Source organism: Trachemys scripta, chromosome 16 (genome assembly GCF_013100865.1).
Source record: "Trachemys scripta elegans isolate TJP31775 chromosome 16, CAS_Tse_1.0, whole genome shotgun sequence".
Lineage (NCBI taxonomy): Eukaryota > Metazoa > Chordata > Testudines > Emydidae > Trachemys > Trachemys scripta.
The window spans coordinates 17,225,873-17,243,554 of record NC_048313.1 but is presented as its reverse complement, the minus strand read 5'-3'; the positions used below and the strand labels follow the sequence as shown (position 1 = coordinate 17,243,554).

The 17,682-nt window shown below is 64.2% G+C and overlaps 2 protein-coding genes across 2 annotated transcripts; one reads left to right on the top strand and one right to left on the bottom strand.

Annotated features, from left to right (window-relative positions):
- Positions 1-491: 491 nt before the first annotated feature.
- B4GALNT1 (beta-1,4-N-acetyl-galactosaminyltransferase 1) lies at positions 492-7,513 on the top strand (the record flags this gene model as incomplete). Its single annotated transcript, XM_034792858.1, is given in 6 exon segments — positions 492-672; positions 3,550-3,651; positions 4,019-4,206; positions 4,298-4,438; positions 5,334-5,571; positions 6,281-7,513. Coding segments are annotated over 6 exon segments (1,065 nt in total), but the record flags the coding sequence as incomplete, so codon positions are not given.
- SLC26A10 (solute carrier family 26 member 10) lies at positions 7,484-17,311 on the bottom strand. Its single transcript, XM_034792860.1, has 18 exons — positions 17,165-17,311; positions 16,289-16,399; positions 15,707-15,864; positions 14,330-14,494; positions 14,035-14,187; positions 13,649-13,731; positions 13,349-13,496; positions 13,019-13,132; positions 12,558-12,635; positions 12,062-12,157; positions 11,321-11,427; positions 10,894-10,963; positions 10,377-10,550; positions 9,910-9,964; positions 9,488-9,573; positions 9,331-9,385; positions 9,117-9,223; positions 7,484-8,863 (listed from the first exon to the last, which is right to left on the bottom strand). The coding sequence occupies exons 2-18, from the start codon at positions 16,395-16,397 to the stop codon at positions 8,825-8,827; spliced, it is 1,797 nt and encodes a 598-aa protein (XP_034648751.1). The 5' UTR covers positions 16,398-16,399; positions 17,165-17,311; the 3' UTR covers positions 7,484-8,824.
- Positions 17,312-17,682: the final 371 nt, after the last annotated feature.

Genomic DNA, 17,682 nt, shown 5'->3' with positions numbered 1-17,682 from the left:
GGGCATGTGACCCTGTGTGCCCCACGCATGTTGTCTCAGGCCGACGCGGCGGCAAGTACCAGGAGGGGCAGGTCCGTCCTGGGGGGCCAATCAGGCATGGAGGGCGGAGAGGGCCAGTCGTCACCTCCCCAGCCCTGCGTGAGAGCGGTGAACGGGAGTTTGTGCGCGCGATAAGATAAGAAGATAAACGAAAAGAATCCAGCTAGTGGCATTTCTTTGTAACAGAGGGGCAGTGAACTTGGTGTTCATTTGAACGTTTGTACTGCACAGTTCTGCTCGATGGCGGTGGAACTCGCTTGAATATGCAAAATTTTACCAGGGGTCCTGTATTCAGCACAAGGACACATGGTCACCCGCCACACGCCCCTCCCCAGGCAGTGCCAGCCCAGCACCCATCCCCGAGCCAGGGGCAGTGCCCTTTGCCACCAGCCGCCCCCTTGCCACACCTAGCCCCAAGCGCTAACCCTGCCTCCCTCTCCCCCACTCCCTAGGTGACCCTGACGGCCACCCTGGGCACCCTCAACGTGGCGGCGGTGGTGGAGGGGGTGAAGGCGCAGGGCGAGGGGGAGACGTGTCTCTCGCTGTCAGCCACCCAGCTGGACAACCTCAACCGCCAGCTGCAGTTCGTCACCTACACCAACACGCTTTTCCACCCCAACACCGCGGACACAGGTGGGCACCCGGCGCCGCGGGGGGGCGGCGTGAGAATCTGACAACTGGCCCGGGGTGGGGCAAGGGGCAATACTTGGGGTGGTGGGACCATCCTGCAACAGGCCATAAACCCCTGACAGAACATTCCAGTATAGGGCTTGTGACCCTGTGTGCCCCCCTTTGGGTCCGTCCCAGGGGGCCAATCAGGCATGGAGGGTGGAGAGTGCAGGGCAGGGAGGGGAGGGCCAGTCAGTCACCTCCCCCGTTAGCAAGTTTGCGGATGACACTAAGCTGAAGGGCAGGGATAGGGTCCAGAGGGACCTGGACAAATTGGAGGATTGGACCAAAAGAAATCTGAGGAGGTTCAACAAGGACAAGTGCAGAGTCCTGCACTTAGGACGGAAGAATCCCAGGCACCGCTACAGGCTGGGGACCGACTGGCTAAGCAGCAGTTGTGGAGAAAAGGACCTGGGGATTACAGTGGACGAGAAGCTGGATACGAGTCAGCAGTGTGCCCTTGGTGCCAAGAAGGACAACGGCATATTGGGCTGTATTAGTAGGAGCATTGCCAGCAGATCGAGGGAAGTGATTATTCCCCTCTACTCGGCACTGATGAGGCCACACCTGGAGTATCGTGTCCTGTTTTGGGCCCCTCACTTCAGAAGGGATGTGGACAAATTGGAGAGTCCAGCGGAGGGCAACACAAATGATCGGGGGCTGGAGCACATGACTTACGAGGAGAGGCTGAGGGAACTGGGATTGTTTAGTCTGCAGAAGAGAAGAGTGAGGGGGGATTTGATAGCAGCCTTCAACTACCTGAAGGGGGGTTCCAAAGAGGATGGAGCTCGGCTGTTCTCAGTGGTGGCAGATGACAGAACAAGGAGCAATGGTCTTAAGTTGCAGTGGGGGAGGTCCAGGTTGGATATTAGGAAACATTATTTCACTAGGAGGGTGGTGAAGCACCGGAATGGGTTCCCTAGGGAGGTGGTGGAATCTCCTTCCTTAGAGGTTTTTAAGGCCCGGCTTGACAAAGCCCTGGCTGGGATGATTGAGTTGGGGATTGGTCCTGCTTTGAGCAGGGGGTTGGACTAGATACCTCCTGAGGTCGCTTCCAATCCTGATATTCTCTGATTCATGGAGAGGGCAGGATCAGTACAGGGCTGTAACAGGCCAATGACTCACCGCTGCGGTGCCTCCTGCTGGTCATCCTGGGAACTAGCTCTGTCCACTCAGGAGCGCCCTCTGCAGGCCGGTGTCTCGCTTGCCGCTGGCCCTGGTGTCCCTCCCGGACCCCAGTGCCCCTTACCTCAGGGTTCCGCCCCGTGCAGTACCCCGCAGTCTCCCAACCCCCTATCCCCACCTCACCTCAGTCCTGGGCTACTGCCAGTCACCATCTAGCCCCCGCTCACTGGGGCGGCCTGCAGTATCAGCCACTCATCACTGGCAAGGAGGGTTTGGACCTACTGCCTCTGCCTACCCTTGGCCTGCCCCCTGCAACCCCAGTACCCTTCTTAGCCTTTAGCAAGGCCTGCAACCTGAGGGGTTTCCAGGCCAGAGCTCCCCAGCTCCTCTGGCCTTTCCCCAGCCCTGCTCCACTCTAGGGACCCTGCTCAGCTCCCAGCAGCCAGGCCCTTCCCTCTCCACATCTCCCCCCAGCCCTCTTATGAGGGCCCTCATTAAACCAGCCACAGCTGGGGTCAGCGACCCCAGTCCCTGCTACAAGGGCACGACACAATGGGGCATTATTCCAGGGTATTGCCCGGTCGGTCAGGGTGACGCAACCACAGAAATTGGGGGGCAGCCACAGAATGGAGCAGTTTTTAAAAGACACCCCCCACACACCCATCAGTGTTATATTCCCACCCTCCCGTTTAGCCCCCTTCCCCTTTCCCTCTCTGGCCAGTCCAAAGCCGCGCCCCAGCCAGGCCCCCTACGTGTCCCTGGGATCTGGGCTCCACCCCAGCTGCTATGCAGCCCCCTGGCAGGCCGTTGTCTGGATCCTGCAGCCCCTCCCTTGATCTGGGGCAGTTTCAGCCAGTCCTTTAACGGCCACCTGCTCGTTCCACCCCAGGCTGTCTCCTGACTGCCCCCACCACCACCGCTGGGTTTCCTGCTGTGCCCCGGGAGCAGCTCTGGAACCCATTTGCATCCCCGGGTAGCACGGCAAAGTCCAGAGGGAAACTGCGGTACACACAGGCCTCATCTGAACCTGGCAGAAAATTCCCCCTTTGACACCCCCCTGCCAAATCTGCTTTTCCAAGGGGCAGGCGGCCACGGGCTGGTGCTGTCTTCAGCACTCCCCTCTCTGGGGCATCACCCCTAACGTCTGCCCCTTTGCCTGAGCTCCTCCCCCTCCCAGCAGCCTCTGATTGGAGCCTGTTGGGTCACACCCCAGTTCTCCCTGGTGGGGGCTGCTGTCACTCATGTGCTAGGCTCCGGAGCAGGGGGCTGGGGAGGGGGGCTCAGGACATGGGGGAGGCCAGAGGAGAGGGCAGTAGCTGGTGCCATCAGGTGCCTGCAAAACACCAGGTGGGGGAAGCCAATCCGGGGCACCGCAAAGAGTGGGCAGTTGCCCCCAGGGCTGTTGTGTTGTGGGGAGGGGAATATTCCCAGCCCCCAAACCGCAGAGACTGGCTGGGCAACGAGGCTGGCCTGTCTCCTCCCGTCCCGGGGCCAGCCGGGGACAAGGCTGGCTTTGCTGTGGGACGGGAGCACAAGGGGGCCTGTGTCGAGGTGGCCCCCCCTCTGGGCTGCGGGAGAGAGGAGAGAGCGCCATGGAAGCCGGGGGGTACTGGGCCCCTGGGGGACCCCTCCTGCCGAGGGGGCTCCTGTACCCCAGAACTTCCTCTGCACTGACCCCTCCCCCTCCTAGTGCCCGTCTCCCCCTTTGTTTTCCAGTGCAGTTTGCCACCGATGGGCACCAGGCGTCTTTCACCATCCGAATCCGCCATGCGCCCACACCCAAGCTCTATAACCCAGGTACCCCGGGCGATGGCGGAGGTGAGTGCCAGGCGGGCGCCAGGATCGGGGGTGGGGGGCTTGTGCCGGGTGACCTACGGGCTTCTGCAGTGGGGAGGGAAAGGTCAGCCCACGGTATTCAGGGTCAAGGCTGCCCCCACTATCCCCCACAACCTGGGGTCCCCCTGAAACCTGCCTGCACCTCCCCGCATGACTGGGGTCCCCTGAATCCTATCTCAGCCTCTCCCCCTGCCTGTCCAGCTCTCTAGTGGCTGGAGCAGATGGCATCCAGCAGCATCTGTCTGAGGCTGGAATTGCGGGGGGAGCTTGTCCCCCCCCAAGGCAGGTTCCCCCCTTCCCTGGGGTGCTGCTCCCCTTCCCCACAAACCTCTTGCCCCTCTCCCAGCAGATTACAACATCAGCGCCCTGGTCACCATTGCGACCAAGACCTTCCTGCGGTACGACAAGCTACGGGTGCTGATCGCCAGCATCCGCCGCTTCTACCCCACGGTGACCATCATCATCGCGGACGACAGCCAGCACCCCGAGGCCGTGGGGGGCCCCCACATAGAGCAGTACTTCATGCCCTTCGGCAAGGTGCGGGGAGACACGGCTCTTGGGGCTCAGGGCCGGGTAGGGCTCGGGTGGCCAGGCCAGGCACTGATGTGTCCCCTGCTTCCCCGCCCAGGGCTGGTTCGCAGGGCGCAATCTAGCCATTTCCCAGGTCACCACCAAGTACGTGCTGTGGGTGGACGATGACTTCATCTTCACGCCCCGAACCCGGGTGGAGAAGCTGGTGGACGTGCTGGAGAAAACCAGCCTGGACCTGGTGAGTGGGGCAGGGCGGCTGCACCTGGGGGAGAACGGGGGAGGCCGGCCATGCCTTGTGGGGGCGGAGTGGGGAAATTGCAGGATGTGCAGTTATGAATCATAGACTATCAGGGTTGGAAGGGACCTCAGGAGGGATCTAGTTCAACCCCCTGCTCAAAGCAGGACCAATCCCCAGGCAGATTTTTGCCCCAAATGGCCCCCTCAAGGATTGAACTCACAACCCTGGGTTTAGCAGGCCAAGGCTCAAACCACAGAGCTATCCCTACCCCAGATCGTGCCTGGCTGGGGATGTTGGGGGGAATTCGGCCACACCTGGGCGGGGGGAGAGGGGGGGGACTCCTGAGAGTGGGATTCCAAAGTCCCCCCGCTCCCCCACTCTGCCACCCCCCCACCCCCACAGCTCAGCATGGAGCCATGGGGCCAGCGCCGCAGGGATGGCAGGGGAGCCCCCTAGTGGCCACTGCGGGACATGACATGGTGGGAGTCGCAGGAGCTGTCCCAGCTGGCCGGGGACCCCCAAATCCTTATCCCCTGCACCATGCGGCTCCCGCCCCAGTGCATTGGGGGCACCCGAGTCCTCGCCCCAGGGGGCAGCGGGGCACGATGGGTCACAGGAAAGAAAGCAGGTGTCAGAGCTCCCTGCACACCGGCCCCAGGGGAGGGAGGGAGACCCAGGGGAGGGGGAGCTGGTGCAGAGCCCCCAGGTGAGCGGGGGAGGTGGCCCAAGAGAGGTGGGGGAGCTGACCCAAGGCCCCCAGGGGAGCGGGGGAGCTGGTCTAGGGGAGGGGGGGTTTGGCCCATGGTCCCCAGGGGAGGAGGGAGCTGGCCAAGGGCCCCATGTGCTGCTCCCGGCAGCCCGTCCATTCCCCTGCTCACGTCCGCGTGTCTGGCAGGTGGGGGGCGGAGTGCGGGAGATCACGGGGGTCACCACCACCTACCGGCAGAAGATCAGCGTGCAGGCGGGGGGCGAGGAGGGCGACTGCCTGCAGACGCGCCAGGGCTACCACCACCTCCTCGAGGGCTTCCCCGACTGCGTGGTCACCGACGGTGTTGTCAACTTCTTCCTGGCCCGCACGGCCAAGGTGCTGGAGGTGGGGTTTGACCCCCGGCTCAGCCGCGTCGCCCACCTCGGTGAGTGCGGGGGAGGGCTCGTGACAGGGCTGCACCACACCACTGTAGCACCTGCCTAGTGCTTAGAGCAGGAGGGACGGGGGCTGGGAGCCAGGATGCCTGGGTTCTATCCCCAGTTCTGGGAGGGGAGTGGGGGTCTAGTGGTTAGAGCCAGGGGGGAACCAGGACTCCTAGGTTCTATCCCCAGTTCTGACACTGACTCACTGTGGCATTGGTCACCTCCCCCTGCCTCAGTTTCCCTCTCTGTGGCATGGGAGTGCTAACATGGGGCTCCATTGCAGGGCACACAGGGGTCCCTGGCCAACCGAGGCAATAGGGCTATCAGCGTTACCGCATGCCGGTTAGCCAGGCAGGCCGGTGCCACCCGGAGAGCCGACAAGCCAAACAGAAGTCGTCACTTTTACTAGGACGCGGGGAACGAGATGCTTTGTGGCAGTTTCCTGCCTCTGGGGCCTGGTTCCCGAAATCCCAAGGGGCGGCAGCGCCCGGTGCCCAGGAGCCCTGGGCAACCTGTTCCCCCAGTGCATCCAGATGGGAGGGGGTCAGTGGGAGGGAACACCAGGGGGTGTCTCAGGGGGAAGACCCAGGATCTGGGATGCTGGTTCGATCCCCGTTGCCCACAGCCGCCCGCACCCACCCCCAGTCATACACTGCCGGGCCGGCTGACCCGGCCCCTCCTGCATTGACCCCCGTGCCCTCTCCCCGGCAGAGTTCTTCATCGACGGGCTGGGCGTGCTGCACGTGGGCTCGTGCGCCGACGTGGTGGTGGATCACGCCTCCAAGCTCAAGCTGCCCTGGCAGAAATCGGAAAGCGAGAAGCAGTACGCCAAGTTCCGCTACCCCACCTCGGGCGACAGCAGCGTCAGCGTCAAACACGGCCTCTTCTACTTCAAAAACCGCTTCAAGTGTATGACGAGCAACTAGCCCCTCTGGGCTACCGGCCTCGCCCTGCCAGCGAGCCGGACCCCAGGGAGAGCCCCATTCCCCCCCGCCCCATGGAGCTGGGGCTTTTTATCCTTGTACCAGGCCAGGGAGGTGACCCCTGCTACCCCAGCTCTCCGGTGCCTCCAGACCCAGCGCCATCCCTATGCCCTGCTGTGTCCATGGGGGGCGGAAGGCTCCCCCACTTTCCCAGCAGGCCCTAGGGGAAGCCAGAGTGGCACAGTAGGATACTGGGAAATTCCCTGGACCACAGGATGGGGGGTGAGGGCTGGCTGGGAAGAGCTTACAGCATCCCAGTGGCCAAGCCCCCACCTTCCCCGGGAGATGCTGTTTTATACTACAGACCTGTCCCCCTTCACTGCCAGATTTCTCCAACGCCCCCCCGCAGGAGAGAACCGGCACAGCCCCCGCCCCTCCCAGCTGCCCCAGGACAAGCACCAGGGCCCCATTTTATTTTGTGCCAAGTGGTTATAGCCAGTCCACCCCCATTGCCATCCCTGGGAGATTGCCAACGTCAAGTGCCAAAGACTGCAGGGGTGGGGGGGCAGCCCCTTGAGCAAGGGGAAGGGCTGACGCCCATGGCTGGGTTGGGGGGCACGGCCATGGGGGGAGGGGGGGACTAGTCATTCCCAGTGTCGGCCGGTGGCTGAGATCTCTTTTGGAGCGTGGGGACTCTTTCTACCCAGAATCCAAGAGCGTGGGCACAAGGCGAAGGGCCAGCCCCAGCCCCACACTGCTCAGAGAAGGCCCCATGACCAGAGCGTTGGACGAGGCAGAGGGTTCTGGCTTTTAATCTAGGATAGTGGGGGGCAGGAGCTGGCTGGTCGCTGTGGGAACTGGAGGCAGAACGCTGGGACCGTTTGTGTCGCGCCCGCGGAGCCGGGCACTGCCAGGAGACCCAGGGCTGGCAGATGGCATGCTTGAGCTGCCATCCCCAGCTGCTGTTTTCTACAGGGAGAGAGAGGTGAGGTTTTAAGGGAAAAAAAGATGTTTTTTATTTAAAAAAAAAAATCCATATGCAAGTATTCTCTTTACCCTAAAGGTTATCCATGGCCCGCCCCCTCTCTCCCGAGTCCTACAGTCATGGTTTAGCAGAACCAGAGAAAAACTTTGTACGTTTTGGTTTGTTTTTTAAAAACATTGGCCTCCGAACCAGTGGGGCAGTAACATTTGAGGCTGTGTCCCCCCACTGGCTGTAATGTCCCCCTCCAGTGACCCAGCTCTGCAATGTACCTCTCCTTGCTAGCAAGATGGTAGTGTGATGCCAGCCTGGGGCTAGGGGCAGCCCTGGAGGAGCATGGTATGGGAGGGGGGCAAGAGGCACAGGCTGAGAGGACAGATGCAGCCTACGGAGGTGGTGCTGGGGGCCAGGGCCTGCAATCAGCCAGAGTGGGGGGGGGGGGGGGTTACTCCCTGGGCTCCATCTCAACCCTGCCGGGGGGCGGGGAAGAGGGCTGGATGCAGGGGGCCATCCCAGGCAGGGGGAGGCCCCTGCCTGCCAAAGCACATTCCCTGCTGTCCCTTCCCTGCGTGAAGGGGTCAGGGACACCTGCCCTAATACCATGCCATCCTGTGACACCAGCAGCTAAAGCAGCACCCCCCCCTCCTGGGGTGGGGGGGGGCGTGGGGGTTTGAACCCCCCCCCAGCACAGACAATTCGGGGAGGACAATAAAATAAAGGGATTTTGGTTCCTTTCTGTGGTTTAAACCCTGTCTGAGAGTCTCTGGCGAGAGGGGTTAAATTCCAGCTCCCGTCCTGGCCCCATCACCTTGCAGCGGGTGGTGTGAATCTTTCTTTCCCCTGGCACTGGAGAGGCCCCCCCCTTGGGAGGGGGAGGGAGGAGGCACAGAGCCCCCCCCAACCAGAATGGCAGTGGCCCCAGGTGTGCTCCTCCCAGCTGTAGAGGGCCCAGCCCCCATAACTGTCTTGGCAAAGGAAGGAACCCCACATCCTTTGGGGGCCTGCAGGGGCAGACAGGCCCCTGCCTCCACTGGCACCTGGACTGCCTCCTCTGCCCTGCGCCACTCCTGCTCCCCTGCCTGGGCGCCGGCCAGGAGAGCCGCTCGCTGTAGGTCAGTCCGCCCTGGAGACCTGGGGCAGGAGGCTCCATCCATCCTGGGAGCAGGCAACTGCCCCACCCCGGCTCTGTGGTCTGCGAATGACTCCTTGGCCCCTGGTCCCGGGGAGATCCCGTGGGCAGAGCAGGAATTCACAGCACCTGGAGATCAACCTGCTTTTACGGCCCAAGTGCCAGTCTGGTCCCGGGGGCCTACAGTCCGGGCAGTGCCTGCGGTCCATTGGCAGGGTCCCCTACACCCAGATCGCCGGATTCTTCTCGGCCACCTTTTCCTGGGTGGAAACAGAGCAGTGTGAATCCTGGGCACGAGTCACATTCTGCCCCCAGACTCCTGCCAAGGCCAGTTGTCCTGCAGGAATGGGGTGGGGGAGCCCATGTCCCATTCCCCACCCCCTAGGCCAGCCAGCCACTCTGTCTAGGTCCAGATCAGACCCCCCGCCCCCTCTCCCAGCCAGCCTCCCCAGGCCTAGAGCCAGATTAGAACCGGCGCCCCCTAGAGAGGAACCCCTGCGCCAGCCCCCTCACCGTGGTCTGCGTGATGGATGCGAGGGCGTCCTGGACCGTCACAAACACCTGCTGTGGGGAGAGGTGCTGCCCCAGGCCGCTGCTGGTCAGCGTCTCCAGGACCTCGCCTGCAGCAAGCGAAAGGAGGAGACGTAGCTCAGCCCAGCCCCCTGGGTGCAGTGCTGGGCACTGAGGGGCTGGGAGAGGGGCAGGGGGACCCCCCCCCCCCACTCACCATTACATGCTGCCAGGTTCATGTGGATGCCGGCCTTCTGGCACGCCACGCACATCTGCAAGGCAAGGAGAGCGCAGGCTGGCATCTCTAGGAATGGGCAGAGCCACATCCCAGCCCCGCGTCCCACCTGCCCCCATGGCCCCCCTGCCCCAGGTACCTGAATGAGCAGCCGGGCCCCGGCGGAGTCCACGAAAACAATCCCGCTGCAGTCGAGGATGGCGGCCTGGGTCCTGCCAGCGGCACCTGCCCGGAGAAGAGGGGAGGGGGTGATAGCACGGACCCCCGGCGTGAGGATGGGATGGCTCTGCTGAGACACCCATGAGGGCCAGGCCCCGTGATCCCAGCCAGATGGGCCCCCACACCGTGGAGCACAGCTGCCAGTGAGACCCCTCCCTACAGAGGGGTGGGGGCTGGGAGACTCTGCTGCCACTCTGCCCTGCCGAGACCCCCCCCCCCCCCACGAGGGGGCCAGTGTGTGCCACCTGGGCTGCTGGGACCTGCGACACAGACACCTGCTCCCTCCCATACCAGCGCACCCCCCGCAACCGGAGAGTGGGAGCTGCGGGAGGCCCTGCGTACCTGAGCTGGGGCATCCGGCTCCCCCATCAGGCACAGAGCTGGGGACACAGTTTTCCTGAGGGAAACAAGCCCGTTAATGCCACCTCTGTGGTCACCCAAAACCCTGCCCAGGGCCCTGCCAGGATCCCCTGCCCCCCAAGATACCCCCTGCCACCTCCAGCCCAAAGCTAAGTCCCACCTCCAGTGGGGAGGGCAAGGAGACCCCACAGCAAGGGCAGGGTGCGGGGGAGAAGCCGCTACTAGGCCAGGGCTGGGCATCTCCAGAGACATGCTGGCAGCTGGGTTCTGCTGGGGGAGGACTCCTGGGAAAGCAGTCCCTCACCCAGGATCCTGGGGCCAGCAGGCCCACGGGCACGGGCAGGATTTGGGCAAGTCCGAGCCTATCTGCCCTGCTCCCACACCCCAGGACTGAGCTGCCCCTCCACCCCCCGCATAGTCTCTCCCCAGGTCTCCGCTGGCCCCCTTACCACGGTGCTGATTTGGGCCCCACTCTCCAAGGCCCGCAGCGCCTTCTCCCCCCGGCCGCCCCTCGGCTGGCTCAGGCCCAGCTGCCGGCTCAGCGCCTCGCGGAAGAAGTCACGGTTGCCGTAGTAGATGGGGGCGTGGTAAGCCATGATCTTCACGCCAGGGATCTCAAAGCACTGGGGGGGGGGGGGGGGGGGACAGAGCACTGGCTGCAGCATGGGAGGCAGGCTGTGGGTGTGGGTGTCTGTCTGCCCTCCCCTCCGCCCCAAACAGAGAGGGAGGTTTGGGTGCTGAATTACCCCATGGGGGTGGGGAAGAGGGCTGAGAGATCAGCCCTGCCTCTCGGGACACGGACACCCCTCCACGCAGGCCAATCTGGGTGCCATCCGAATGGAGCCCAGGGCAAGCCCCCACCCACATCCTTCCCAATGTACCCCATTCCCCAGCGCTCTCAGCCAGCCTGCCCCAGGTGGGTGGCTGGGAGCCCCAGGTCGCACCCAGGCCCTGCAGCACCCGTACCTTGCTGTGGCGTTGGACAGGCCGGTAGATTTCCGTGTCGGCCGCTTTGCCCAGCGCCATGCACTCGGCCCTGTGGGAGAGGAAGGCGTATCAGGCGGGGAGGCGTCTGGCTGTGCCGGCACCAGTCCCGGCTGGAGAAGAGATTCCCATCTCCCCCAGCAGGAGGGCCTTGGCCGAAGACAGGGACAGCAGCTGGGAAGGCAGATTCCTGCCTCGAAACCCTGGTCCCGTCTTCCTCCTCCTCTGATCACCGGGTCTCCAAGCAGCCATGGCCGGCCAGCTCCTTGGGGGGCTTGTGCCTGGAGCAGGGGGCGGAGAGAGCTGCCCCCCAGCCCATGCCAGAGCCGGATGCAGCTCCCTGGCTCTGCAGGTTGCCAGCAAGCGAGCCCGGCCGTGGGGCAGGGCAGGGCGCCTGGCACTCCGGTACCTCTGCGTGCGGCAGATGACTGTCATCATGGAGAACACGACCCCAACGGCCAGGCCCACGTCCACATTCAGCACCACCACGGCCAGCCAGGTGACCACCCAGACAGCCTGAAACGAGAGTGCGGGGTCAGAGGGGAGACGGGAGATGTCTGGCCAGCTGGTCCCACCGGGGCTCATACACTCGCTGGTCACACATACAGGACCCAGTGAGGTTACACCAGGGGCCAATCTACCCTAAGAGTCTCCGGAGGCAGCGTGGTCTAGTGGGTGGGGCACCCAGTGGGGACTTGGAGAGCCAGGTACTAGGCCCACAGCCCTGCTGTGCGCCCTGGGGCCTCTGCCCTCTCCATGCTGCCAACCCCTTGTCTAGTTCGACTGGGAGTTCGGGGACAGTCTCGCTCTGTGCCAGGCACTGCCCAGGCACAATGGGGCATCTCCAGGTCATCGAAACCCCCCCTAATGCTAGTAACCAAGGAGCACAGCCCTCATCATGCCATGGGTCCATCGAGGCTGGTGCCCCATGGGCCGGAGAACTCTGCCTCTGGGGGAGTTGGCATGTACTGGGCCCCAGTCCTCTGCTCTGGCCGATTTCAGTGGGGTGGAGCAGGCCCGGAAGCGCTCTTGGAGGGCTGGGCCAGCTGGCAATGCACACCCCGTACCCTGGGGCAGCGGCATGCCCGGCTCCGGCCCCGCCCTGCCCGAGGACAGGTGAGTTGGGGGGGGGGGGGGCGCAGCGGCTTACGAAGTCAATCCGGCTGATCCTCCAGAGCTCGGGCAGGTCCCAGAACTGCAGGACCATCTGTCGAAGGCTGGTGACATTGATACAGGCCAGGACAGCCTAGGGGGGGAGAACGGGCATGAGTGGCGAGCTGCCAGCCCCTGCCCTGTGCTAGCTGGTGCCAAGGCAGCCGTGGAAGGGAGCTCTTCCCAGGGTGACGGGGGGGGGGGGGGAGGGGGAGGAGCCAGCTAGTCACGGGGGGGGGGGGCAGCTGCTAGTGGGGGAGGGGCAGCCAGCCATTCGGTAGGAGGAAGTGGGGTGTCTGCCGTCGTCCAGCAGCCCCCACCCAACCCAGGCTGGATCCCCCGGGCGAGGGCAAACCCCCACCAGCACACAAGGTGTTTGGGCATGAGGGAAGTCTGTGCCCAATGGGGAGGGGGCATTGGGCTTGGCACGCCCCAGGGGTAATGGGGGTGGGCACCAGCCCTTCCCCAGGTCACGCGCACGCCCCCAGCCTCACCTTGGGCAGGTAGCGGAAGAGGGGTCCGAGCCACATGAGGACCATGAGGACCACCGCGCTGGAGAAGAAGCCAGCGAGCTGCAGAAGAGGAGGGCGGGTTAGCGGGCAGGCTCCGCCCAGGCGGTGAGGCCAGCGCTGGGCCCTGCGGGGGGGAATGCAGGGCAGCACAGAGGAAGCCCTAGACCCCAGAGAAGCCCCCCACCCTTCGTGCCCCACTTGAGGCCTCAGTGCCAGCCTCCTCTGCCCGGTGTCTGCAGAGGAGAGGGCTCCGATTGTGCCCACCCACACAGGCCAACTGGCCACCAAGCTGAGACCTGGCAAACTCATTGCATGAGCCAGCCAGGGCTGCAGGGAGGAATGGGGGGACCCCACTAGCTAGGGAGCATGAGAAACTCACCCTCCAGACACACCCCATGGCCCCACCCCCAGTTCTGCAGCCCCCCGCCCCCGTGCCCCCATACCTGCGTGTGCCCCCCCGCGCTCTCCAGGATGTTGGTGGTCGCCAGGGTGGCCGAGCTCGGGAAGCAGGTGAAGAGGGAGGAGACCAGGTTGGAAACACCGTGGGCCAGCAGCTCCTGTGGCAAGGGATGGGGGGACAGAGACAGGTCAGGGCTACAGGGACCAGCCAGGAGGGAGCCCAGATGCACCGGGGGCAAGTGAGACATTGGGCCTTCCAGCTGGAAGAGGGGCCAGGTGGGCAGAAGGGGGCCCCGATCCTGGGCAGCCACTGGCAATAGAGGGGCCAGGCAGGGCAGTACCCCCTGCCAGCAGGGCGAGTCCGGCCCACACACCTGGTTGGGGTTGATGGTATAGCCGTGCTTCTCGGCGTAGATCATGGCCAGCGACACAGAGACAGCATAGGCCACGAAAGCAATGGCCACCGTGTCCCCCAGCACCTGGGGCAGCGACTGCAGGGCCGGGAGCTGGGGCTGCGGGAACCTGCGTGAGAGACAGAGGCGGTCACCAGGCTGGGTGGGGCGAGAGGGGCTGTGCTGGTCCAGTCCCCGTAGGATGCAGCCTTGGGGTACACTGAGGTTGCCCCCGTGTGAGGTCACAGAGGGGGTGGGCAGCGGGCCCTGGGGACTCCTTACCCAGCTGGCAGGTGGCCGACTATCTGCACGTCGTAGCGCGTGTCCAGGGAGGAGGCAAAGCAGACGCCGGTGGCCGCCAGCACCTGGGGAGAGAGCAGAGGGCCGGCGGGTTATGCCACCCAGGGTGGTGCCAACCCTCCCATGCCCACGGCCCATCACCCACCCTCGGTCCCCCGGCTCTTCCCCGCGCTGCTCAGAGGACCTGGCTGCCGGTGCAGGGCCGGGCAGAAGGAGGCAGCGCAGGGGATGGGCAGAACCGGGCAGGGCAGAGCCGGGCAGGGCCGGGCAGAAGGAGGCAGCGCAGGGGATGAGCAGAGCCGGGCAGGGCCGGGCAGAAGGAGGCAGCGGAGGGGATGGGCAGAGCCGGGCAGGGGAGGGGTACGTACCACCACGATCTCCCCTGGAATGGGCGTCCGCAGCTTGCTCCGGAAGCGGCTGTTGATTTCCTTGATGGGCACCAGCAGGGCCAGGCACAGGACAGAGATGAGCAGCTCGGCCACGTTGGTCCGGGGCAGCGCCCGCGCCACCGATGCCAGCGTCTGGGGGCAGCACAGGGCACGTTACGTAGTAGGGGGGGAGCCTGCTCCCGGCTCCCCTCCCCCGCCATTCCACCTCCCTGCCCTTTCTCTCGCCACTGCCCCACGCTCTCCTCACCCCACCCCACCCCCGGGCCGGACGCACCTTGAAGATGGTGAAGGAGCCGGTGGGGCGGGGCAGGGCCAGGCCCAACAGGCTGGGCAGCTGGGAGACCAGGACATGCAGGGCGGCCCCGTTGGTGAAGGCCTTGACAATGGGCTCTGAGAGGTAGGTGGCCAGGAAGCCCAGCTGCACCACGAACATCACCAGCTGGGGGGCAGGGGGAGGGATGTCAGCGGTGCCCGGGGCAGGGCATGGTGCCCAGTGCCTTCCCCCAGGATCCCTCCTCTCCCCCCCCGATGGACTCCCCCCCCCATCGTCCTCACGATGCATCCCTGCCCCACTCCACTCCCCCTGGGGTCCCTCCTCTCCCTCCCCATGGATCCCTGCCCCACTCCCCTCCCCCTGGGGTCCCTCCTCTCCCTCCCCATGGATGTAGATAAATCTCTGATAATTTTCATATGACTTTACATTGTGCCTCTTCATATAACCTTGTGGTGGGTCTACCCATGTGTGACCTCTGTTTTCATGGGACTTTGTATCAAAGCCTCATTTAGAAACTTTGCATTGCCCTTGGTATAATATTATAGCCCCTAAGGATAGAATAAGATAGAAGAAAAATTTCTTTTTGCTAGCAGTAGAACAAGAGCTTCCCCCCCCCAACTCGTAATCAATTGCCCTGTTGAATGAATGAGGTGTGGATGAGCAAGGCATGGAAGGCAGCACCTCCAGACAGCCTCAACTGTTGGAGAGGGGCTGGGAGCCAGACCCAAGAACAATAAAACGTGTCAAGGGGGCTCATTAAAGACAAGCAGACATACCGACGGCCTCGGGGGTTAGAAGCAAGCACCTTCTTTTGGAAACACCCTCTTTGCAGCATTGGGACAACACTCAAAAGAAAGCAGCACAAAGGACCAATGGACACAGACACAGAGTTTGAATCTGGTATAGATTTGTATAAGAGGAAAGCTGCTATAAAAGTGAGGTGTCTTGCAGAGGACCCCGGGTCTCGTCTTGTCAACATGAGAGCATTGATCCGGATCGGCAGAAGCCCGGCTCCACCCCCTCCCCCATCTAACTCACCTGGCCAGTAAAGTTAAGGGGAGCAACTAATTGGTAACAACAAGACGGAGTGTGTTTGTGTGTGTGTAAGTGTAATATATTATATGCATATAATACAGTGTTAATGAATACATGTATTACTAATAAATGTGGCGTTCTGCCTTATTCCCCCTGAAAAGATCCTGTGCAGTACTTTAAGTACAACAGTTCCTCCCCCATGATGGATCTCTGCCCCCCTGGAGTCCCCCGCCCCCAATGGATCCCTGCCCTACTCCCCTCCGCTCATCCATGCCCTGTCCCCCTTCCCCTGCTCCCACTATCTGCAGGGAGGGTCCCTGCCCCAGGCGGGCACGGACTCACCATGAGGAGCCCCACGAGGAAGGCCATGGCGGCTGCCACGCCAATGCGCCGCTCCTCCACCCGGGCCAGCACCGCACTGGTCGCATTGGGCTCCAGGGGCCAGGGCACCAGCTGCTCCACCACGGAGCCCGTCATCAGGCTCACCACGGCAAAGGTGCCTGGGCAGGGGAAGGGGGAGACAGCCCCTGAGAACTGCCCAGCCACCCCCTGGGAGGCCTGCCCTCCTGCCCAGACAGCGCCACCTGCCTGCCCCCCACCTCTGCCCCACCAGTGCCCGCCCCATGCACACATCCCCCCCCAGTCTCTAGCCCCATCTCCCATGGATTTCTGCCCCCCTGCGTACCACCCCACAGACACCCCCCATGCCCCACACTCTGGGGAGGGCACAGCAGGGCAGCCACATGTTCCTAGCTTTGTGAGGGCACCAGCGGGGTGGGGCCCTGTTCAGCCCCTTGGTTGGTTATGGGGATCTCCACCCCGCTCCCCCACTGTCATGGGAACAGGCTGCTGGCACAGCGATGCCCGAGGAACCAGACCCCCCATTTAACCCCGCCGAGCCCTGGGCATCGGTGGATCACTCACCAGTAGAGACGTGGCGCCCGGTGCCAAAGAGCATGTAAAGGATGACAGGGAAGAAGGAGGTGTAGAGCCCGTAGACGGGGGCCACGGAGGCCAGGAGGGCAAAGGCCATGCCTGCAGGGACCCGAGACAGGCACAGGGGTGAGCCGGGGGCAGCCGAGACCATAACTGCCCCCCTGCTCTCCTAAGGACTGAGCGGCATCGTCTGCGCGGATCGCCCAGGGATGCTCCTACACCCCCGCCCAGAGACCCCGGCAAGAGGGCGAGATTTACAGACTGAGATGGGGGGGTCAGAGAAGCCCCCTCAAACAGAAGGCTCCTGTTTCAGAGGGGCACTGAGGCCAGATCCAGTCAGCACCACGGGGTCCAGCCTGTCTAAACCTTGCCCTTCTCCGTGGCTTTCTTACCACCACACCCAGGGGGAAACTGAGGCCCAGAGGGGTGGAAGGACAGCAAGTCAGAGGCAGAACTGGGAATGGAACTCAGGACTCCTGGCTCCCAGCCCCCACTGATCTCACGCACCAGACCCCACTGCCCTCCCAGAGCTGGGGGGAGAACCCAGGAGTCCTGGCTCCCAGCCCTTCTGTTCCAAGTCTAACCACTGCCCTAGGAGTGAACCCAGGAGTCCCGGCTCCGCTCGCTGTCTCTCCCGTCACCGTGCAAGTGGCTCCCGGCAGGGCGGCCCTACAGCCTCTGGGCTCCGCGGCCAGGACCGCTCCCAGAGCTGGGATCCATCTCTCCACCGGCCACCGCGCAGCCGGACCCCCGGCAGCTACCCGCCTTGGGGCGCCCGAGCCCGCGGGGAGATGCGGGACGTGGGACAGCTGGGGGGGGTAGATCGTAGATCGGGCCCCCCCGGGGCTGGGGGGAGCTGCTCACCCTGTGGGATGTGCACGATCCCCACGGTGAGCCCGGCCAGCGCGTCCCCCAGCAGCCAGGACCCCGGCCGGTAGCCGGGCAGCCAGGCGGCGATGGGCAGCCGGCGCCGCAGGAGCCGCAGGGCGGCCGCTCCGGAGCAGCGGCAGCCCCGGGCCGCCCGCCGGCGCAGCGTCCCCGCCGGGCGTCCCCGGGGCTCAGGCGCCCCGTAGAGCTGCTGGAAGCGCTGCTCGGTAAGAGCCCGGCCCGGCGCCAGGCGGCTCATACTGGCGGCCCGGGCGGGCTGGGCGCGCGGCCCCTTTTATCGCCCGGCCCGGGACCCCGCCAAGCCCCGCCCCCTCTGACCCACAGCCCCGCCCCCTTCCCGGGCTCTAATCTATCCCCCCTCTGACCCACAGCTCCCACCCACCCACCCCCACCCTCTGACCCACAGCCGCCTCCCCGGGGTCCGATCAAGCCCCCTCTGAACCACACAGCCCCTCCCCAGCTCCCATCTACCTCACCCTGACCCACAGTCCCCC

Excerpts from the sequence above, each read along its gene's own strand:
- SLC26A10 (XM_034792860.1), bottom strand. The coding sequence starts at position 16,397 with ATGGCCTTTGCCCTCCTGGCCTCCGTGGCCCCCGTCTACGGGCTCTAC. Across the intron at positions 14,188-14,329 it reads GCTCCTTCACCATCTTCAAG|ACGCTGGCATCGGTGGCGCG; the intron begins GTGCGTCCGGCC and ends TGCTGCCCCCAG. Across the intron at positions 12,636-13,018 it reads GCGCGGGGGGGCACACGCAG|CTCGCTGGCTTCTTCTCCAG; the intron begins GTATGGGGGCAC and ends CCTCTTCTGCAG.